The sequence below is a fragment of the Rhynchophorus ferrugineus genome, unplaced genomic scaffold (genome assembly GCF_030347505.1).
Source record: "Rhynchophorus ferrugineus isolate W39M unplaced genomic scaffold, kcgeb_rfMv2 rfM1, whole genome shotgun sequence".
NCBI lineage: Eukaryota > Metazoa > Arthropoda > Insecta > Coleoptera > Curculionidae > Rhynchophorus > Rhynchophorus ferrugineus.
Genome location: NW_027472580.1, coordinates 63344471 through 63367665, shown reverse-complemented (window position 1 = coordinate 63367665; position 23195 = coordinate 63344471). Strand labels below are relative to the sequence as shown.

Here is a 23195-nt window from a genome sequence, read left to right as displayed (position 1 = left end):
TTCTATTGTTGAAATGAATGTTAACGAGAATATAATATTTTAGACTTATTTTATTTAACAAATCTATAAATTTTGTATAATAAAATATTTTTTACTTATATAATGTTAATATTTTTCAGTATTTGCATTTACATTTCTTTAGATATCAAAAGTTCTTCAACACCTAAACGTCCCTGGTGCTTCCACGTTCTATATCGTGCCAAGTCTTTTCGAGTAACCATACCAATAACCTACAAATAAGTAAGTAAATGAATATAACATACTACGAATATATAGTGTATAACATTCTTACCTCATTTATATCATTGATAATAGGTAAATGTCTCAATCCCAGACCTCTAAAAAGTCTAAACATTCTTGGTAGTGATGTAGACTGTAATACATATATACATACAACATTAATATAAATTTATATGTAAACTTTTTGGCGTAAAACAATAAGTTAGCAAAACCCATCAATTATTTAAATATAATTTAATATTTATTTTTTGTTATACGCTTCATATGTTTAGTTTAACGTAAATCTTGTTTGAAAATTCTAAATTACAAGTTCAATTCATTCTCATTTTGTGTAATAAAGCAAAGATAATCAAACTTCATTAGACGTCATTAGAATAACATAAAATTATAATGAATTTTTAAACTTAATATTCTACACTAAAGCTGCATGTAGAAATATGAACAATTTATGTTTTTATTAATTTTCGTTCTGCTGTCTGCTATACATACTAATCTTTACTTCGCAAGCTGAATACTTTTCGACAGGATTTAACGGCCTCTGGATAAGGCAAGTACTGGATTTCATCTACTTTATGTTAATAATACAAGAAATAAAAGTGACATACATTTTCAAGAGAACCAATACAATCAATACTAAAAACAGCCGGCTTGGTTGTCGCAGTGATCAAGGTTCAACGTCAAGGATCAAGTGGTCGTACTTTATGTTTGTGATTGTAATTCTAAATATTTTTATAAGCAACAGTGGAAAATCCGACACGGAATGACCATCCCAGTCACGCCAGTAACCAGACTGGGTAAAACCTGATGTCTTCTGGGATGGTCTCTAAGTTGGTTACTAGCCAGTTGATAGACTTAATGCCGGAGCCCACGTTAAACTGTAAGTCCAGTCGAGATAAACGTTGTCTGATAACAGTCGCTGGTAAAAAGGAGACTAAATATAACAAAAAAATAAAAACAGGCTCTCCTGAACGCTGTTCTGTCAATTCTTCTATATGGCTCCGAGACTCCGACACTGTTACATTCATACAAACGTTTCCAATGGAGAATTAAAATTTTAAACATATTCGATGGTACAGAAATCTGAATCAAAGATATATATTTTCAATCGCCTGTAAGCATAGTAAGTTTGAAACTTTATTACACAAAACTTTGAAAACATTTTTTCTAACTTATTTTTAAACTAGCTTTATTAATCTGTAAAGTAATATAATATTTTTTAAATTTTATAATTAATCTAATTAAATATGAATTTTTTAAAATAAGACCTATAAAAGTTTAAACACTTCGAACAAAAATGATAAAGAATGAATTTGTGTAGAATTAAATATACCAGTTCTACAATAATTTTGATTATATCAGTTATATTATTGTATTACACTACTCACATGTAAAACCGTATATGGAGAAGGATTCATGAATGGCCTTAAATCAACCGAAAATGATTTTTCCATTTCTGATATAGAAATATCCTAAAATTGAAATGACATTTTAATTATCTATGGTTAGAATTGTTGATTAATAACCATTTTGAACTTTATATATTACAAATAATGTTCATGTATACTTATCACTAACATTAATATGAAGGTATCTTGGATACTGATCTCTAAATACTTCAGCACTGATAGTATCCCAATTATCACTGGTTTCATTGAACAATTTTTTATCTAATATTACAATTAACTGTGATCTTAATATTAATCCTCTAATTTTTCCATATGTGGGATTTTCATTCTGAAAACAAATATTAGAAATATATTCTAATAGAAAAATATTTATTAATACTTGATCACTGAGAGGTGGATCTACAACAGGGAATCCATTATAAGTAGTAAGCTTTAATAATTCAACAATATGACCAACATTTTCAACACATTTGAGTGTAACTACTGGATGTGACATGACCTCACTAGCATAAATATTGCTTACTAGAGGTGGAGGTTCCCAAGATAACAAAGGTGCACCAGATAATTGAATTAAAGTATCATATATACCCTAAAATTTATTATACAAATCACTCTATATAAGACGATATCACATATAGAAATTTATAGCAGCTCATATTCAAAACAATAGTGTAAAATAGAACAGATTCAAAAAACACTGCAATTACTGTGTCTAACAAGACAATACTTATGATGTATATTCATATAACATTTCAAAGTTAATGAAATTAATTATAACATTATGTTTAATTACTTCATTGAAAAAATCTCCCGTCCATTTAGCTGCTATCAGTGTAACAATAAGAGGCAAAATGAAAGTTATATTTCCAGTACACTCCATTAATATAACTGTAAGACTAATTGTCATCCTTACAACACCACCTAACTGTGCAGCAGCTCCGATTAAAGCATACTTTCCTGGATGAATAATATTCTAGAACAATAATATTACTGATTTTATTTTAATTGAAGATATATAAAAACTGTGAATTAATTTTGACAACTTCTTATTGCAAATTCTAAGCTTTGCTGAGAAAAATTGCCTTTTCACATCTTTATAGTGGTGCCCTTCAATCAGAACATGTGACATCAACCGCGACAAGTAATAACCAAAATACCACCATATTTCACCGAGTTTACATGTAATAGAACATTATATATAATGCAATTATATATACAAAACATGCTTTTATGATATTTTATGCTTTATGCTTTTTATACATCAATTGTAACCAATAAGATCAATAACTTATTATAGTTTCTTCAGTCTGAGGATCTAATTTCTCTTCGTTAAACATGACAATCTTTGTCTACTATATCAAACTCATCACATTTTTATGAACCGAAAGAGAGGGTTTTGAGGCACATTGTTTAATTAAGTGGAAATGTAGAACATCTCATAAATGATGTTCAGTTACTTCACATTTTGTCATTTAGAACTTGGAAAAAATGTTATTTAAATTTTAGCCTAACATCAACAGCAACTGGCTATTCTACAGCCCTCACAATTAATTCACAGTCTAGTACTTACTAAATCTGGACATATATTATATAATCCAATTGAAACAAGTCTCCCCCATGCAGCCCCAGTTAACAGAGTAGGTATGAATAACCCATTTGATGAAGCTAAGCCAAAAGTCCAGCAAGCCAAAAAGAAATACACTACCACGAAAGACGATAAAGATAATGCGTTGTGAGTATTGGGTGGATCATGAAACAACGAACGTACTGAGGCCTCTGGTGTTTGAAACCATATACTTGCTAATACATTGTATTCTCCATCTACACAGTATAACTTAAAAAAAATATTGTCACTTTAAAAATATCCTTTACTATTTTACTATATCTATTTTTGCAAATATTTAACAAAATCATACTACATTTCTTACCTGTGTTGGGTATTTAGTTGGATCTTGGCCAAGTGGTTTACAGTCATTAATTAAAAACATTAACAAAAATCCTACCGTTGCACTTACTATTGCTACTAAGCAGGCTTCTATTACTCTCAACCATCTTGCCCGCAAATATCTAAAAAGTCAGAAAACACTATCATTCCAAAGGGAACATAGTCAAACTTGCGAAGAGAAGAGAATTCCGGCATGTTATGCCCTAGCTGAACAAGGCCACGAAGTTGTAAATATACACAATATTAAACATCGTGCAACAAAGGAGCCACTGCCAATGTTTTATATTTATTTGAAGCCAAAAGAAAATAATTAACATGTTACAATGTGAGCCATCATACACAAAAAGAATCGTCCCATAATGCGCCAGATGCCAAGAATATGGGCATACCAAAACATACTGTCGCAAGTTGTATAGATGTGTGAAATGCGCAGGCGAGCATGCGACCAATGATTGCATGCGCAAAACACGTGACGATAAAGTAAAACGCGTCAACTGTAACGGTGACCATCCCGCAAATTATAGGGGATGCCTAATCCATAAAGCATTGGAACAAAAATTGTATCCAGCACTGAGAGAAGAATGAAACTTACAGCCACCAAAACAGCTCATACCATTTAACTCGCCTAAAGCACCAATACAACATCCTCATATATCATACGCACACGCAGTAACCAACAGTCAGACCCAACCTAACAAGCAGACAACGCCAATCACCATTGAACCTGTAAGTATTATTAGTAAATTAGAGGAAATAATGGGTAAACTTATGGAACAAATGAGTACAATGATGAATTTACTCACCGTCGTCGTTACCAATCTAGCCTAATGACTGATAGCCATTACAGTAAATACAAAATAGCCGTCTGGAATGCTAATGGACTCCAGCAACATGCCAGGGAGCTTAAAATGTTCTTATATGAACAAAATATTGATATCATGATGGTATCCGAAACACATTTCACTGATAGAAATTATTTACGGAATCGGAAATACAAGGTGTATCACACAAAACACCCGGATGATAAAACATAAAACACTGTGAAAGAGAGAAATTAATCGAGGAATATTTACAAGTCACCAATGTAACCATTGAAGAAGTGCATGGGTCATTAACAATTAGTGCTACCTATTGTCCATCTAAACACAACAAGGCAGAACAATACCACGGTTTCTTTAACACGCTGGGTAATAGATTCATTGCCGGAGGATACTAGAATGCAAAACATGTAATGTGGAGTTCTAGATTAATAACACCAAAAGGTACAGAATTGGTCAAAGCAATGAAGACATAACTTACAGGATATCTCTACTGGTGAGCCAACATATTGGCCGTCATATAGAAATAAAATTCCCGATACCATAGACTTTTGTGTTACAAAAAATATTGACACCAAAACGTGCAAAGCTGAATCATGCTTCGATCTATCATCTGATCACTCACCAGTTATTATAACAGTGAACTCAAATATTCTCAACAAAACAAAACCACGTTCTTTGCATAACACCAAAACCAACTGGCCATTATTTAGACCGAAATTAAACAGTTTAATATCTCTAAATTTACCTCTCAAACAGAAAGAGATATAGAAATAGCAGCAAAAAATATAACAACATCCATACAAGAGGCCGCATGGTATGCAACACCTAATAGTACATTATATTTCATCTATAATTAAACAAAAAATTTCCAAAAAGAGAAAACTGCGAAAAAACTGACAATAAATCAGAACAGAAGAAAATAAGAGAAAATTCAACAAGGCCACAAAAGAGCTGAAAGAGCTAATAAATAAGGAACAAAATCAAGGAATTCAAAACTATTTAGAAAACTTAACGCCAACTGATGCAACGGAATATTCTCTCTGCAAAGTAACAAAAAAAATTAAAAAACACCAACAACATAATCGACCCATTAAAATTGACAACAATACCTGGGCTAGGAATGATGAAGATAAAGCGGAAGTTTTCTCTAAACATTTAAAGACAGTATTTAATTCGTACCCGTCTGAAATATCCGCAACAGAAGAAAATAACATAGTTGACTATCTTAATACTTGGAAATGGATCTGCCACATGAGAAATTTACTGTTAAGGAAGTAAAACCAACAATACATAAAGAAATCAATTCTAAAAAAGCTCCTGGTTTTGATCTAATAACTGGAAGTGCTGTCAGAAAAATGTCATCAAATTGATAACATTTATATTTAATGCCTTGCTATAACTTAATTACTTTCCTAGCACTTGGAAAGTGGCTCAAATTATTATGATTCTCAAACCAGGGAAAAAATCAAAAGACGTCTCCTCTTATCGTCCTATAAGCCTGTTACCTGTGATCTCTAAACTACTTGAAAAATTATACATTAAGAGACTCAAAATAATCATAGAGAAAATATTATTCCAGGCCATCAATTTGGCTTCCGTAATAAAAACGGAACAATAGAACAAATACATAGATTAGTCAACCAAATTAATAAAAACTTAAACGATAAAAAATATTGCTCCGTTGCATTTCTCGATATTTCTCAGGTCTTCGACAAGGTGTGGCACACTGGACAGCATGTTAAATTGAAAAAGCTTTTGCCCCATACGCACTTTCATCTGCTGAAATTGTACCTCACAGACAGACATTTTATTGTCAAACAGGGTGACGAATACACTGACCTACACCCAATATATTCGGGTGTTCCGCAGGGCAGTGTTCTTGGTCCATTGTTATATATTATATACAGCAGACCTACCGACGTCAAGAAATATTACTGTTGCAACTTATGCTGACGATACAGCGGTTTTATCATCACACGAGGATCCAATATTAGCCACAAGAAACCTCCAACTTCATCTTAGCAAAGTCCAATTGTGGTTGAATACGTGGCGTATCAAAGCAAATGAGACAAAATCTACCCATGTGGCATTCTCCCTTTGTAGAAGAATATGTCCCTCAGTAAAATTGAATAATCATGAACTTTCGCAAGCAGACAACGTTAAATATATGGGAATGCATTTCTATCGACGTTTGACGTGGAAAAAAACATATAGTGACAAAATTCAAACAACTTGGGGTTAAACTAAACCAAATGTACTGGCTGATGGGGCGTAAATCTAAATTATTAGATAACAAGGTTTTGCTGTATAAGTCAATACTTAGACCCATTTGGACCTATGGTATTGACCTGTGGGGTATTACTAGCAAATCTAACATAGATATCCTCCGGAGGTTCCAGAATAAAGTGTTACGAGTCATCGTCGATGCCCCATATTACGATTCAACGCAATATCCCCATAGAACCATAGAAGACGAGTGTGATTCGGAGTGTCTGAAAGACTCCCAATGCACTCACCAAACAGTTAAATGTGTGCGATGGCACTGAAATGCGTAGGCTCAAACGCAAACTACCATACGAACTGATTAATAGACACATAGAGTTGGATTTAAGATAGATAGATAGAGTTGGATTAATCTCTAGAATAAGCTAGAATAGTATCTAGAATAAGATTTAGATTATAAGTTGTACAGTAGATCACTTACTGAAGTGATCTTCTACATGACAGGATAGTTATATTATATAACTGAAATCATAATAATACGTATTGCCCACAGGCAGATTGTTGACGTTCCAGGATATTAATAAAACAATAAAAAGTGTTTTTGATTCAAGACGATCGCAATAGTCTGTGAGTGATGAATGAAGTGCGCGAAAAAAACAATACTCTTTGGAAATAAGAAAATAAAAATGTATTGCAGAACCAACTATGATCAATCAGCAATACTTCACAAATAGAGCAAACTACAGTCATAAATAAAAAAACGCTCGAAAAGTCCCGATGAACAGATTATTCAAAAACAGACCGGGATCAGTAATTATTGGTCACAAAAACCAATAGAAATAAAAAAAATGTTTTGGCAGTCTATCAGAAGAAATTGAAGCCAGCGTACAAGCAAGACCGAAAAAAAAACAATTTTCAAGCCAACGCCAATAACGTGTAGGTACGGTATACAAGGTGGGAGTAATTAAACATATTTACGAACTTTTGAAAAGCATTATATATAATTAAACAATTAAAACAGTAGCTGAACAAAAAATTGATATAATGATGGTTTCCGAAACATTTCACAGATAAACAATATCTGCAAATTTCCAAATATAAGCTTCATACAAAACACCCAAATGATAAAGCACATAGAGGTACAGCCATAATGATCCGTAAGGACATAAAGCATTATGAAAGAGCAAAATTTAGCAAATCGGACCTACAAGTAACCAGTATAACCATAGAGGAAATCCATGGACCAGTAACAATGTCTGCGATTTATTGCCCACCTAAACATAACAACAAAGCAGAACAATTCCAAGCCTTTTTTAATACGCTAGGTAATAGATTTATTGCTGGAGGGGATTACAATGCCAAACATTTAACGTGGGGATCAAGATTAATAACACGAAGGGTAGAGAACTGGTTAAGGCGATGAAGACGGATAACTTTCAATATATATCTATTGGTGAACCAACATGACCATCAGATTATCATCAAAGATAAAAACCACCTTCTCTGTGTAATAATAGAACTAACTCGTCATTATTTAGAAAAAGGATAGACATAACAATGTCTTAAAATTTTCCTTTAAAAACAGAAATTGATATAGAAACAGCAGCAACAAACTTTACAAATATACAGGATACAGCATGGTATGTGACTCCGCGCGAACAGTAAAATACCTACAAGAAAAAACATACATATATCATGTGCCATCCAAGAAAAAATTGCAGAAAAAAAGGAGGCTGCGAAAGAATTGGCAACAATTAATAACTGCAGAAACTAAAAGAAAATTAAATAAAAGAGCAGAAAAAGTTATGGAAAGCAATGAGAAAGTTCAAAAAGCCCCAGTAGCATAACCCATCTATTAAAAAAAACTCAATGATGGGACCAGAAGCAATATAGAGGGGAGATGACATTTTTTTAAATCACTTAAAAATGTATTTCCGAAACTATGAACTATTCAAAGACGAAGGCTTCCTAAATTCGCTATTTCAAATAGACCTGCTACATAAAAAAATTACAAAAAAAAAGTTTTAAAACAGCTCCAGGATATGATTTAATAACCGGAAAAACTTCAGAACAAGAACGATCAGAGTAAAATTATCAACATTTATATTTAACGCCATACAAGGAATGAATTATTTTCCTAGCATTTGGAAAGTAGGAAAAATAAGTGATTCTCAAACCAGAAAAGATAAACACCAGAAGATGTCACCTCCTACCGGCTTATAAGTTTACTACCCATAATTTCGAAAGTTTTTGAGAAATTAACATAAAGAGGCTTAATTATACAGTAGAAAAAAAAAGATTATTTCAGAACATCAATTTGGGTTTCCTAACAAGCATGGGTCTATAGAATATGTGCGTAGATTTATAAACAAAATAAATGAACTTAAATGCCAAAATAGTGCATACTATTCGACTGCATTCCTGGACACCACAGGTTTTTGATAAAGTATGGCACACAGGGTTGCAGGTTAAATTAAAGAAACTCGCCTCCGCTTACATTTTCAGTTACTAAAATCTTATCTCACACATAGACATTTCACTATAAAACAAGACGATGAATTCACTGAATTACATAGAATATATTCCGCTTGGCAGTGTATTAGTAATGACTACAAAAATCACTATGATTAACATATGCAGATAACACAGACATTTTAGCACTCACGCAGATTCAATAACAGCATCAAAGAACCACCAAATGCATCTTAATAAAATACTGTGGCTGAAGACACGATTTAATAAAACAAGTAAAATAATCAACACCTTTCATAATATTCACCTTCGTAAAAAACACGCCCACCAGTGAATATCAATAATTGTCAACTTCCCCATGCCGAGAATGCTAAATATCTTGCACCTGGACCGACGCGGTTACCAAGATCGACTGACTTGGAAGAATCACATACTTGCTAAACGAAAACAACTTGGACTTAAACTATATCAAATATATTGGCTTATCGGACGCAAATCTCGTTGTAACTAATTAGCGAAAAAGGTGATTAATTAGCACAGTCTCTGTGGCGAAAACAGCTGAATTATTAACGTTTCCCGAGCGACAGAATCTATGGTAATGACGGCATACACTGAATATGGTAAAACATCATCCGCGAAAGGAATAATATGCGAAACAAGTGGTGCAATGATCATAAAACCTGGACGCTTGATAATTGGAGGAGTGTTATGGTCCGATGAATCATCGCCTACATTGTTTTCTAGACTACCTGCTTCTTACAGTCAAGCACGGGGGAGGTTCTATTATGATTTGGGCGGTAATATCGTGGTATTCAGCTGGTTCTCTCATATGCATCACTGACCAGATTAATGCAAATTAATATATCAGCATCCTCAATGATGTAGTTCTTACTATAACTAGCATATTACTGCCAAACACTGGCATATCCCTAATGGATAATGCGTCCATACAGACTGGCCAAATGGTTCAGTTTTTGTTTGAGAAGCGCGTCAGAATAAAAACATCTTCTGTGGTCAACACAATCGCCAGAACAAATCATAAATGAATTGTTATGGGGGATTTTAGAACCGAGAGTGAGGAGAAGATTTCCATCTTCAACATCAATAAAGCAATTGGTAAATGTTTTGGTACAAGAATGGGGCAACATTCCGTTGGAAACTATTCATTCATTCTAATTAAATTATAGGATTTAGGCAAAAAAGGTAATATGTAAATGTGTGCTGTAGAGTGTATCCTAATAACATATAGTTTTAAATAATCATTAAACACTAACCTCATTCTAAATACTGTAATTTTATAATTAATGTGATTCCACAAGGCCCCTAATAATCCTCCTACTGAGCCCATTATAATAAATATTGGGAGTTCTAATAATCTATAACTGAATGATTGATATTGACCTAAAGTAAAAAGACCAGGATAGGATAAGTCTCCTGGAGCCCCATGATAAGCTGATAATACTATATTTAAAGTAAAAGTTGATACAACAGAAGCAAAAAATGTTTTCCATGTTAGGCTTTGATTCCAGAAACTAGTACCCTCTTCCAAAGAAAACAACACTCCTCCTACAAAACAAAGTAGTACTTAAAATTTAATTAATGTACACCAGGTTTTTACATTATAAGATTAATTAATTTACTGAATATAAGTCTTACCTACTGGAGCACCAAAAGCTGCAGCAACACCTGCTGCAGCACCACCTGATACAAAATCGCGTTTTTCATGGTCTTCTCGAAAGTAACGAAATACTTTAAAATCTTTTTTGAGGCTAGTACTTTTGCCTTGTGATAGTCCAGCTGCAATAACAGCACCACTATGTATCATTGGGCCTTCCTTAAATGTATTCAAAAAATTGGTATCAACTATGCATATGTATATAAAAAATAAAAGTATTATTCTTACTTTGCCTCCTGCTAAACCACCAACAACTGAACATATAACTCCTATACTTTTTACCAACAAAGTTTTTATCCTGACAACTCTTGGAATTTTAACACCATTGAGATAACATTTCACTTGAGGTATTCCACTACCTGCTGCTATAGGCTCAACATATGCCACAAGAATTGATCCTATTAGAACTGGAATTAAGTTGGATAAAGCCCATAGAAAATATGGAATAAATAATTTTCCTTTAGTTACATAAAAATCTACATCTAAGGCAGAAGTTAAAGAAATGTTTTTAAATTTGATAAAGTGATAATATATAAATTGTCTTTGCTACAATACAAATATTGTTTACTATTATTAGGATACATTTACTAAGTTTTGCATATTTTATCTCACTTATTTCTTCTATAGAAATATCAATAATACATGCCAATAAACCTGTTGCGGCACCAATAAATAGAAAAACAAACCATCTTGCCAAATTTTTCTTCACTATAAATTTATATCCTTTTTTTCTTTCTTCCTCCAGCAATAAATGATTTTCACAAGTATCATAATCCAAACTCTTAAAAATGTATTTTAATAGCTGTAATGATTTCTGTTGTAGTATTTAACAACTTACATCATATTTTGCAGAAAGGATATTTAGAGATCCTGTAGTAATATTTTCATCTTTTATCTGCACTCTTCTTCTTGCAGATGAGTATAAACTACTATTACAATTAGAAACTAGAACTTCACTATCATCATATTCTACATTATTACACGAAGGTAAATTCTATACAAAACAAGATTAAGAAAATAATCAACGAAATCAAGAAAACTTACACAAAATCTTGTTGGTTTATTTTCAAGTGTTTCAATACCTTCATTTTCTTCCATTCTCAAATAATTTTTGTAGTACGCAATTTTTTCTCTACATACTTCTCATACGACAAAATTATGTATCACTGTTGTGTAAATAAACGCATCTTTTATTACACAAAGAAATAATTTTTAATAAAACGTAAGGTTAGTTTGACTCATAGTCTGTTATCCTTTTTCAAATATACAATCGAAATATTATGGAAAGAGAAGGAGAATGGTAATCAAAGTAAAAACGAAGATAACATTATTTAAAATTTGTATAAGTGATAATCACATTTTTCTGTTCATGATCAATTGGCTAAAAATAAATATACCATTAATTTAATATATAAAATATTATTTCTTCATGATTCATGTATTAGTATGTCAGGGTCATATAGAGATATTCTCTATATTTTGTGGTCATGGTTAACAGAGAATATTTATTGTAAAATTTACTTAATAATAAATATGTAATTTACATTAACCAAAATGAATATGAAAATCAATATATCATAAATAATCAATTATTTGTATTGATCACAAAATGTAAATATTAAAAAATTATAATATAGATTTAATTATTACTGTGCGTTTATTATTTTTATTAAAATAGCACAGCAAATATGTTAATATAAACTTTTTGTAATTGAGTATATTAAAATTTTATCCCTTGGCTATTAAGGTATCGAGGGCTTGACTCCGTTGAAGTTCGTGTAGGCAAAATATGAAATCAACTTTAATCACGATCGCATTTAAACTCTAGTAATTAGGCTGGCTGAAGCTGATCCGAGAAATACCGAATCCTTTACTAGGATGATAATATCACGATTTGGATTTCAAATTAAGCAATAGCTTCAACACATATTCAAAGTGTAGGAACGAGCTTAAATAAAGTAAAACCAAAAAATAGAACTAGTAATTTCACCATTCCATTTAACTGATATTCTAAAATTGTTCAAATCAAGTAACATTTCAGTCAATTTAAAAATTATAAGGATACGCAACTAAAATATATAGTGATGTTTCCTTTCATATTATGATATTAAATTTTAGCAATAATTAAATATACACAGGATAACAAAAAAAGCAATGTAATAGCTTTTAATTCATCTCTAGAGGATATTAATATTCGTAATCTCTATTAACATAACATGCTATCTTGTATTGCTTTTATATCAGTTTAAATCTAATTAGCAATTTTAAAGCCTTTTGAAAACATATACCTCACAATTTTCATTAAACAGAGAAGTGTTATAAAAAACAGAGATAAAATGATTATTGAAAATCGTCTAGGATAGCAATAAAAAAATCTGCAAAGGCTACAGTATTTAGTAACATTTTATCCTTACAGGCAATAAACCAGAGTTAACAAAAATAAAATTTTCAATTTGCATATGATAATACTTAAAAATGGTTACAAAAATTCCTTAGTCAAAAGTTATATAGGATTTATTAAAATATAAATAAAATTAATTTATCACACTTTCAAATATAACAAAAATTAGAACATAAATCGTTTTGGCTGTTGTAGGAAATGATTTCCTTCTATAACCACACCACCATATTTATAGCATCAATTTAAAAACAAACATTTCCATACAATATACCCAAAATAAAGATTTAAACAATTCGTCAATAAACAAAATAGAACATATTTTACACAAATCCATAAAAATATATCACTATAGCCTCAGAAAGCTGCAATATTACTATAAATATATCATAGTTACCATAATGACAAACAATAATATGATTAAAAACCATTGAACGTCAAAATATTTTTAAGATGTTGAAGTATTAAAAACGGAGAGTACCAGGTATAAAATACGTCACTTTTCAGTAACATACATAGTATCCATAGAACAAACATTTTCTTTTATTCCAATAATATAATAGGGGCGACAGCAAAGAGTAAGACAAAAATAGAACACTTTATACTGATAACTTTAACAGATACTTTTGTTCTATAGATATAACTTAAAATATGACATGTTTTACTTATTATTAACATTCATATCATATATTGTGTTTGATGTACTATTGCAATACCGCAGAAGATTGAAAAATAAATACTTGTTTAAAAAAATAGTAATTCAAAACATACATATTATAAAGGTACGTTTTCACTTCAATATTTAAAACAAAAATTAAAAAAACTACATAAAAATGATAATTACTGTATGACAAGTAATTAGAAAATACTGATATCAGGATCCTTAAGTACATTTTTGAAATGATATTTAAATAGCTGCAATTTTTAAGTAAGTTATACAACCTGGTTTGTGCGGCTAATCAATCAGAAATAATCAAATAAGTAGGGACATTAAACTTGATCAGCAGGCTATTCTGTAAACTTGGTATGTCTGACAAACATTTTTAAGAGTTACTTGTTTGGTTATGAATAACAGATTTAATTGAACATGGAACATTTTTATATATAGAGCTCTTGTCTGTAGATTAAAGGAAGATTAAAATTATAACATGCAATACAGTACAGAGTGTTTCTTTGAATTTGTTTAGCAACTTGTATAGCTTTGTTAATGTACACTAAATTACCATTTTTATTATAATATAAAATAAATTATGCGGAAAATGTTAATGTTAATTACTGAAACACTCTGTACAATTATGATAAACACTATTTTCACATATTTATAGTTAGTTATTATCTGATTAGTTGTTTAATTTCCAAAGTTAATATAAAATAATCAAATAATTAAAATTTTATTCATACTTAAACATAAATTAAATTGAATATAATAATAAATTGCCATTAAAATAATCAAGGTAAATTCTTGAAACTCTAATTTTAACCACTCATACTACATATTTTGTACAACCAGAACACGAAAGTAGATCACAAATTCTTTTAAAATACTTTAGGCGATAATTGCATATGTTTAATCAGAGGAAAAAAGAAGCAGTATTGGAACAAGGTATTTCCATTAAAAAAATAATAAGTTTCTGTAAAAATTATTTACTTTATTTTTTAGATATTGTACAATACTATTACTCCAATACTCACTCCTTTCAAAGTACACTGATATCACAAAATAAAAACAATTTCAACTATCAGTCCTTAATTAGAAAACTTTCGCACTCTTTCTCCTTTTCCTTAGAGATGTTTTGATTAGCTTGATCGTTCTCATATTCTACAAAATCATCAAACAAGCTGGGCCACGCCTCATTATCATCATAACAGCTTAGATCATTTCCTACATGGTCAGAAAAGTTCAGAAACATATTCCAAGTATCCTTCGGTATACCACGTATCAAGGGATGTGTTTCCAAAAAATTCAACCAACGATTCAAAATTGGAGGTTGTCGAACCGTAAATACCAGTCTCCACAATATTACAGCCATGTTGGTAGGTAGGATGCGTTGCCCTGATTGAATGTCCAAACCAAATTTAAACGCAAAACGATACAAATCTTTGAACAGTTCATCGTTTTGTTCAACTTCAACTACTAACTCGGGTAGTTTATTCTGAATAGATCTAACTGAATCACATTTCATGTTTTTTAAACCTGCAACAAACTCAGTTCTAGAAAACCTGCACATCTGTTCAGCATTCAATTTCCATGCAAGAATAAGAATTTTGAAATCATCTGGAGGGATATTTAAATCTTTGCAGAACTGGTCTATGCCTTCAGCTAGAATTGAATCTTCTTGATCATCTTTATAATGATCAAACAGTGCATTGAGCTACATAATTGAATATAAAAATTTTATATTGATACATAACATTTTCCTATTTATTACCTTAACGTCTGAAGATCTACTATCTGTTATACCCATATGGACTGGAGCTGATTTAGCAATTGACCTCTTATTTGGGGGGTAAAATCTGCCTATAGCACTTGCTGATACAGTTTCGGTAGGTAAACCTAAGTGATTTCCTAGAAATATTGATATTAAATTTTTGATGTTTTTATTTTAAATGAACAACTTTTTTCTTTTCAACATTAGAAGTTATTACAGAAAATATATAAATGAATGATTTAACACCCTGTGAAGAGGGTATTACTGCGTGCAGATCTCTGATAGTGAATTAATTTTATTTGTTTTTTTTAACTGAAAAATATATACGTATATCATATTTTACCAATAATAATTAACATCTATTGTAATAAATATTGTTAAAACTATTCTACCTACAGTTCCAATGGTATTATAACATTATATTTTCCAATATTAAGAACTCATATTTAATTGTTGGAAATCTACTTTTGAAAACAACTATTTTGATTACTGTTTTCTATGTCATTCCACAATATATATAACAAAAGAGTAAGACTTAAGGAATAAAACATTTCGATTCTATATTAGTATTGATGAAATCGATTATTAAAATGTAGTCAAATAATTATAAAATCTACCAATTACTTATATTACATACATTTAAAAATAATCAACATTTTTGTGGCACATACCATTACTTAGAATTGTATCTAATGGTGCAGATGATGCGGGCGCATGGCTCGGTGCTGAATACAAACTTGCTTCAGGCATTTCTACAAGAATATTAGACCGAATTAATTTAAATTACAAAGATAATACTTATTATTTACCTTCTCTATTACAATTTTGAGTTCTTATACTTGGGGCCAACTGTTCTGGCTCCTTGCAGCAATTCAAACAATTTCCCATTTGAGGGCCCCAAACCTAACCTGACAGGTTTGTGCCTTAACTTAATTTGCATCGCCTAATGAAATTACATAAAACTAGTATTTGATGCAATCATACTATAGATATTTTAAAAAACATTTTTTTATATTGTTTACACCTTTAAACAAGTCTTGACTTGTTTAGATCTTGACAGTTACAACATAACTATATAATTAATATATTTTAATATATATTTAAGTTTCTACGATTATTACGTCTGGAATTATATTAGAAGCTTTACTATTACTAAATTGTAACGCATAATAGTATGTTTTTAGAGACGTACATTTACTACTCCATATTTGGATCAAATAGAACTTACAATATGAGTAAATAGAACACTACAACATACCTCAGCAATTGTAACACTGAAGTTTACTTCTGCATTTAATATCTAAAACTTTAAAATAAACCTAGTTTTTTTAAATAAATTGCTTTCAAACTGCAGTTTTGACTTTTGACAGGAATATATCTCCATTTTTAAAAAATACTTCTTTTTAATTGAATTTTAATCAGTATGTCAATGGTAAGACCCTATGAAATCAGTGTGAAAATAAACTCTCTAGAATATTTGAGTGAATTTCTTGAAAATATCTGAAAAATGGATATTCTTATGGTTATCTGTCATAACCACCAAACAAGACGAATCACTCTGGGCATGCCCGGGCATTCATGACAGCGACCTGTTTTTCTTCTTTATGTACAAAATAATCACAAAACAGATGTGCTGCTCTGTTCATTATGCTAAATGTCATGTTGATATTTGTGATGATACTTATGGATATTTTTAACCTTATAGAAATGGTGAAATAGTTTTTCATGTAAGAAAACATAATGGTTGAACCTGTTTATTGTGATAATGCCGGAAGTTTACAGTTATTTATTTGATGGTTCCGATTTTGACATAACAAGTTTATCTGTATTTGTCACTATTTTATATATGCAAGTGCTTTATATTTGTGGAATGGTTTTATATGTTTTGACAAGCCATAATAATGAAAGCAATTAATCTAAACGAGATAAGATATAAGAAGGTGTAGTAAAATTGATGTATAATTCTTTATTTTGTATAGTTATATTTTTAGTTTCTGCATACATGGACATTATTTAATACCTCTCAAGGTCTAGTAACAATTACAAATCCAACATTAGAAAAGCTGAAAAACCAGGATGTTGTAGCTATCAATTATTTATGCAACTCGTACACAAGATATGTACTATTATAATCCATATAATTTTAGCTCAGCATTAAGATAAATTATTTTAGAAAGGAATTATATTAAATGAGGATGTTGATTTTGACAAATATTTACAAGTATCAGCTTTTTTAGGATCCATATGTACAATACGACAAGATTATACTGTAATAATTTTATGTAAAGATGATGCTATTATTAAATGGCATTATTATATATCAAATTATGGACAATTGAAACCATATATAATAACAACAAATTGTAAGTCATAGTACAAGGATATATTTAAAATATTACAACAGTTTAAAAATGCGTTTTAGATCAGTTTGAAAATTTGTGTAAATATGCTGGAGCTGCATTTCTATTAGGTTTTTCTAATATAAACATGCTAAAATATTTTGAAAAACAAGACTTTGTTGTTATTGATGATATTGATATGGTAGCAAAAAAAACTATTATAAAAAAAATATGTGGAATTTTCCATATTGGATTAACTTCAAGAAACTTTTATGTTTGTATTTGGCTTAAATAATGATTATAGAATTATGTTAAATAAAGGTCAATTTTATAGGTTTATCCAGATCAAAAATTGCAATGGCTTATGTTAAAGTGGTCTAACCCTGGATGTGTTGGAAAATTTGCTGATTTTCAGGAGTTGGTATTTATATTTTTAATTTAGAACATTAATATTCTTTTAGGTTATTCACATTTAAATCTTGTAATTTTTAAATATTGTAATTATTGACATCTACATTATTAGGTCTTATTTTATTTGGTTTAAATTGTTTTTTTTAAATGCACTCTAATTGAAATTTTGGATGTTTTATATGTCTTTTTAATTTCTATGATGTGATTTACTTATTTCCATTTCAGACATTTTTATATTAAAAATTAACCTCGGTCGATTAATCCTTTTAAAAAGTTGATGAAATTCTAAAAAGCATCGAGATAGACCAACATATTTCAACTCGCGACATGGTTACGGAACTCAATATCAGTAATAAAACAACTTTTAGCTATTTAAGACCGGACGCGGAAAGGGGTGTGAAGCTACGGTTCTACATGAATTTTCAAAGAGTTTCCATTTTTGAATCGTTACCGAAAATAATCAAAATGAAACTATATTCGAAATTGCAGCGAGAAGTGGATCATGTACAATAATAATGTGCGGAAATAATTATTGTCGAAGCCCGGAGAAACGCCGCAAATGGTTGTAAAGCTTGCTTTCACGCCGAGAAAAGTGACAGGAAGTTTTTAGAGATTGGAAAAGAATTCATCATGGTTTGTTTGAATTTGCTGAAACCATTGATTCAACCCTCTACTGTTAACAACTAACGTGATTGAAGCAGGCGGTTAAAAAAATCATCCAAAATTGATTAATAGGAAAGGCATTGTCTTCCATTACAATATATCTAGGTTACACAGATTAGTAGGAAAGTTTTGATGTATTCAACTACAGTTCATAAAGATCACTTGTTTCAGTTTTTCGCTCAGAAATTCTCCAGTAGCTGATATGTGATTTTATTAAAGAATTAATAAGTGACAAAAAATTATCTATGGACAAGGCATAAATATCATTGATTATTAATTGAAATGTATATTAATAAATACGCTTTGAAAAACTTGAAAGAAATCAAAATTGCTTTTCCCATAATCCATTATTATTTTTATTTTCCACTGGTTTGCAATTTGCCTTTTGCTATAGATTCTAAATGCATGTTTTTACATATATCCGATTATGTAATTCAATTATGAACTTTTACTAATTTACAGGCTTGATAATGACAACTTTGCTAATCTGAGAGATAATTACAAGGAATGGTGGATTAGACTTACTTGGACGTACTGCGATACATTTATAAAGCCAACTGAAAATGAGAAGGCCCAATTAGAAGTAGTTTTAAATAACTGGAAACAAGAGCAAGGTTTGGGAATTTTAGAGATAAACAATATAAACTTGAAGAAAAGAAAATCAAAACTTGGTAATATAGTTAATTCCCATAAATATTTTAAAAACGAAAGAATTTTAGATTCTAGATTAAAATGCCATGTTAGTAAACAATCATATAAGAATTCAAATTATAATCATAAAGTTGTTTCGGAAACATCATATGAATTTATTCAATCAACATCTGAAAGTTGTATATCAAAAGAAAATGAAACATTTTGTCCATTAATGGTTCAAGAGAAAGATGTTAAAATATCTTTAAGTATCAATAAAAATGAACAAGTAAATATCATCAATATTAATACTAATAAAACAAATTATCTTGATAAACAAATATTGGATAATGATAAAAGTTATACATTTCCTTCTGAAGAAAATGCAGATTCTAATTCTGTTGATGAGTTACTTAATGACGTCTATAAACTTATAGAAAAAGTTAACTAATTTATGTTATATTTTTGTGATATGTGATATATATGTGTAATTTTTAATTTGTTTGTGTTTATAATTTTTGTAATTGTAAATGTAATTTCAAATTGATAACACTTTATAATTGTACACTGTATACTTATATATATATTTCATATATCAATTATTAATTTGTCACTTTTTATTATATTATTTTATTGCTAAAATATTTTATCCACAGTTAATAAGTACTTTTTGATAATAAATATTACTTAAGTCCATCCAATAAAACAGCCTATGCACGTCATTAAAATGTAGCAATGTTGCTGTATTAACTTGGAATTTTGGTTTACAACGTTTGCCGGTTTATAACCTCAAATTATCAGTAATGCTTTTGCGAATCTTGTTCTTTCTTGAATTTTGAATTTCTGCGAATTTTGTGGACATTGTGAACAGTGTCGACCAGTACCAACAAATCAACTTTCAATCACATTTCACAGACTGGTTCGGTTACATGTTCGGACGCATCAGATGTCGCATTAAATTAGAATGGCAGTTTACAGTCTGCTTAATAATACAGTGAGCTTACGTCATCTAAATTTGTGACGTCAAAACGTTGTTTATATCATAAAACTTTCTTTAAAATGATCCTTAGCCTCAGCCCTTATACGCGATTGTCGGCGAGCTAAACTCTTACCCCGCACGGCTACCCATCTGGTTTAAATATTTATTCTAACAATCTTCTGTTTTTAACTAGAATAAAATGAGAATAAAAATCGTTTCTGATTTTAAAACTAATTTACAATCTGCGGTAGTCTATTGCCTATATGCATTCGACATGGTGATGACGTGAGTTCACTGTTATTTTGAATAGACTATGTCATCATCTATGACGTGCATTGACTGTTTTATCGGAAGTGCTATATATTATGTAGTCTCAAAAATAATACTGGTATCATTGCATTGATGTTTGTATATTGAAATAAAATTATATTGCTATCTTAATATATCTTTTGTTATGATTTGATTACCACAGCGAAGAAACTGGGAGACCCAGACTGGAAGGTTTTAATGGTTCATAGTTTTGGATAACTTATGTGGAACTGCGTCTGTATATACGCCTTTAAAATCACTCCTTCCAGCTATTCTGAAGACCATTGCTGATATTTCTAGGAATTAAATTATGACACCCATAACCGGAAAACCTTTAAGGGCAAGAGGGCCCACTGTGAGCTAGAGAAAATTCTAGCAAATATTGAGCCACTTAAAATGTAAAGACGATCTAGAAACAGGCCCTTAGTGGATGCCTAATAACTCCGCAAGTTCCTTTGTGAACATATTTTCAGTGTATGAATGTTAATTAAATATTCTTGGACTAATTGAATGAAGCATTCAAAATCCGTCTAAGTAAATTGTTTTGAAAATATTGAAGTCATTTAAACTATGCAGGAATAACGAACTTGAACGAGACAATTGATACAGTTGAAACAACTACTCGATCTGCAGTATCTGCTATACTGGTAATTGTTTTGTAAGGAGACTTGAAGATGAAGTGACAAACGGAGCCTTCGGTCAAAAAGTAAACCTAGGTATGTTGCCTTTTCTTGCCAAGAAATTTTTGAATTCGCAATTTCAAACACATTACAATCACACACATTAATATGATCTACTTGATTTGAACTCGTGAAGAAAGCCCTGTCATCCACGAAAAGAACAGCTTCGACGTATGTTCTTCTCAACTGGAGAGGCAGGAATTACCTGGAAAAACTTTCCTTAGAGAAGATTGAAGGAGATAGATCTTAATATGTATCTTTTTGTTCTCTATTTAACTGCACTATTAGAGGTAGTGCCAGATCTACCCTTTTTGTAGTAGCTGTATTATTTAAAAAAAGTCTATTATGCCATTGAACGGATATAGGGATTTGTGCTATGGTATTAAAAAGAATAAAACTGGCGATAAATATTGATATTAAAAAGTGTCATGCAGAATCATGTTTTGGCCTGTCTTCTGACCATTCACCAATAATAGTAACACTTTTTTAAAAAATTGCCATCAAAGATAAACCCCCTTCTCTGTGCAATAATAGAACTAACTGGTCCTCATTTAGAGAAAACTTAGACCGAAACATCTCTCTAAACTTACCGTTACAAACTGAAATTGACATAGAAATGGCAGCAATAAACATTACAAAAATATACAGGAGGCAGCATATTCCGCAACTCCTAACAATGAAAAATTTGCAAGAAAAAATATACATATATCACGTACAATACAGAAAAAGATAGCAGGAAAAAGAAAGTTACGACGGAATTGGCAACAGCAATGGACTGAAGAGAATAAGAGAAAATGTAATAGAGCAATAAAAGAGCTGAAAGAACTAATTCAAAATGAAAAAAACATACCGAATTAAATCCCATATATTCAGGAGTTCCGCAAGGTAGTGTACTGGGTCCAGTATTGTATCTTCTGTATACGACCGATCTGCCTACTACAAAAATAACTACTGTAGCAACATCCGCAGACGACACAGCAATCTTAACATCCCATGAAGATCCGTTCACAGCATCAATAAACCTACAAACCCACCTGGATTAAATACAATTATAAAGTTAATGAAATAAAATCCACCCATGTAACGTTTACCCTGCGTAGAAGAACATGTCCACCAGTGAATACCAATCATCGTCAACTCCCCCAAGCAGAGCATGTTAAATATCTTGGTATTCACTTAGATCGGCGCCTAACCTGGAAGAAGCACATACTTTATAAACGAAAACAACTTCGACTGAAATTATATCAAATATATTCGCTCATTAGGCGCAAATCCAAGTTATCATTAGATATCAAGCTGTTGCTGTATGAGTCTATACTCAAGCCTATTTGGTCATATAGAATCCAACTATGGGATACCGCTAGCAAATCTAATATATACATCGTTCAACAGTTCCAAAATAAAGTGTTGCGTGCCATTGTTGATACTCCGTATTATATTTCAAATAAAGTGATACAACACGATATTCCCCTAGAACCTATAACGAGTGTAATTCAATGTGTTTGTGTGAAGTACTTCGAAAGAGTGTCAGTGCATCCTAATATACTCGATAATCAGCTAAATATGCGAAGTGAT

At 30.8% G+C, this 23195-nt stretch overlaps 3 protein-coding genes across 7 annotated transcripts; 1 reads left to right on the top strand and 2 right to left on the bottom strand.

Moving 5' to 3' along the window:
* Window positions 1-32: 32 nt before the first annotated feature.
* Window positions 33-12059, bottom strand: ClC-b (chloride channel protein 7). 2 transcript variants are annotated; one of them, XM_076410251.1, is made up of 14 exons: window positions 11827-12059; window positions 11621-11776; window positions 11365-11563; window positions 11011-11264; window positions 10764-10941; window positions 10382-10673; window positions 3575-3713; window positions 3217-3480; window positions 2440-2619; window positions 2026-2235; window positions 1816-1974; window positions 1626-1709; window positions 293-373; window positions 33-230 (listed from the first exon to the last, which is right to left on the bottom strand). In XM_076410251.1, the coding sequence occupies exons 1-14, from the start codon at window positions 11878-11880 to the stop codon at window positions 129-131; spliced, it is 2352 nt and encodes a 783-aa protein (XP_076266366.1). In that variant the 5' UTR covers window positions 11881-12059; the 3' UTR covers window positions 33-128. The 2 variants fall into 2 exon arrangements, with proteins under 2 accessions (XP_076266366.1, XP_076266444.1); XM_076410329.1 differs by lacking the exon at window positions 3217-3480.
* A 1219-nt stretch (window positions 12060-13278) lies between these two features.
* Window positions 13279-17195, bottom strand: SCCRO3 (defective in cullin neddylation 1 domain containing SCCRO3). Its single transcript, XM_076411586.1, has 5 exons — window positions 16868-17195; window positions 16419-16552; window positions 16281-16361; window positions 15610-15746; window positions 13279-15552 (listed from the first exon to the last, which is right to left on the bottom strand). Exons 2-5 carry the CDS (start codon window positions 16495-16497, stop codon window positions 14920-14922), a joined length of 930 nt encoding a protein of 309 aa, XP_076267701.1. The 5' UTR covers window positions 16498-16552; window positions 16868-17195; the 3' UTR covers window positions 13279-14919.
* Window positions 17165-21072, top strand: LOC143200649 (uncharacterized). Of its 4 annotated transcripts, XM_076411462.1 has the most exons (8): window positions 17165-17336; window positions 17392-17549; window positions 17601-17729; window positions 17783-17972; window positions 18032-18222; window positions 18283-18365; window positions 19485-19693; window positions 19742-21072. In XM_076411462.1, exons 2-8 carry the CDS (start codon window positions 17511-17513, stop codon window positions 20101-20103), a joined length of 1203 nt encoding a protein of 400 aa, XP_076267577.1. In that variant the 5' UTR covers window positions 17165-17336; window positions 17392-17510; the 3' UTR covers window positions 20104-21072. The 4 variants fall into 4 exon arrangements, with proteins under 4 accessions (XP_076267577.1, XP_076267417.1, XP_076267480.1 ...); XM_076411302.1 differs by having other exon boundaries at window positions 17200-17336; window positions 19485-21072; XM_076411365.1 differs by having other exon boundaries at window positions 17259-17549.
* Window positions 21073-23195: the final 2123 nt, after the last annotated feature.

Coding starts and splice junctions, on each gene's coding strand:
- LOC143200649 (XM_076411302.1), top strand. CDS start 17,511: ATGAAAGCAATTAATCTAAACGAGATAAGATATAAGAAG. Junction 17,550..17,600: donor ACGAGATAAGATATAAGAAG/GTGTAGTAAAAT, acceptor TTATATTTTTAG/TTTCTGCATACATGGACATT. Junction 17,973..18,031: donor ATATATAATAACAACAAATT/GTAAGTCATAGT, acceptor AATGCGTTTTAG/ATCAGTTTGAAAATTTGTGT.
- ClC-b (XM_076410251.1), bottom strand. CDS start 11,880: ATGGAAGAAAATGAAGGTATTGAAACACTTGAAAATAAACCAACAAGA. Junction 11,265..11,364: donor ATATGCAAAACTTAGTAAAT/GTATCCTAATAA, acceptor CTTCTGCCTTAG/ATGTAGATTTTTATGTAACT. Junction 1,975..2,025: donor ATCCACCTCTCAGTGATCAA/GTATTAATAAAT, acceptor ATTTGTTTTCAG/AATGAAAATCCCACATATGG.
- SCCRO3 (XM_076411586.1), bottom strand. CDS start 16,497: ATGGGAAATTGTTTGAATTGCTGCAAGGAGCCAGAACAGTTGGCCCCA. Junction 16,362..16,418: donor TCAAAATTGTAATAGAGAAG/GTAAATAATAAG, acceptor ATATTCTTGTAG/AAATGCCTGAAGCAAGTTTG. Junction 15,553..15,609: donor GTAGATCTTCAGACGTTAAG/GTAATAAATAGG, acceptor TCAATTATGTAG/CTCAATGCACTGTTTGATCA.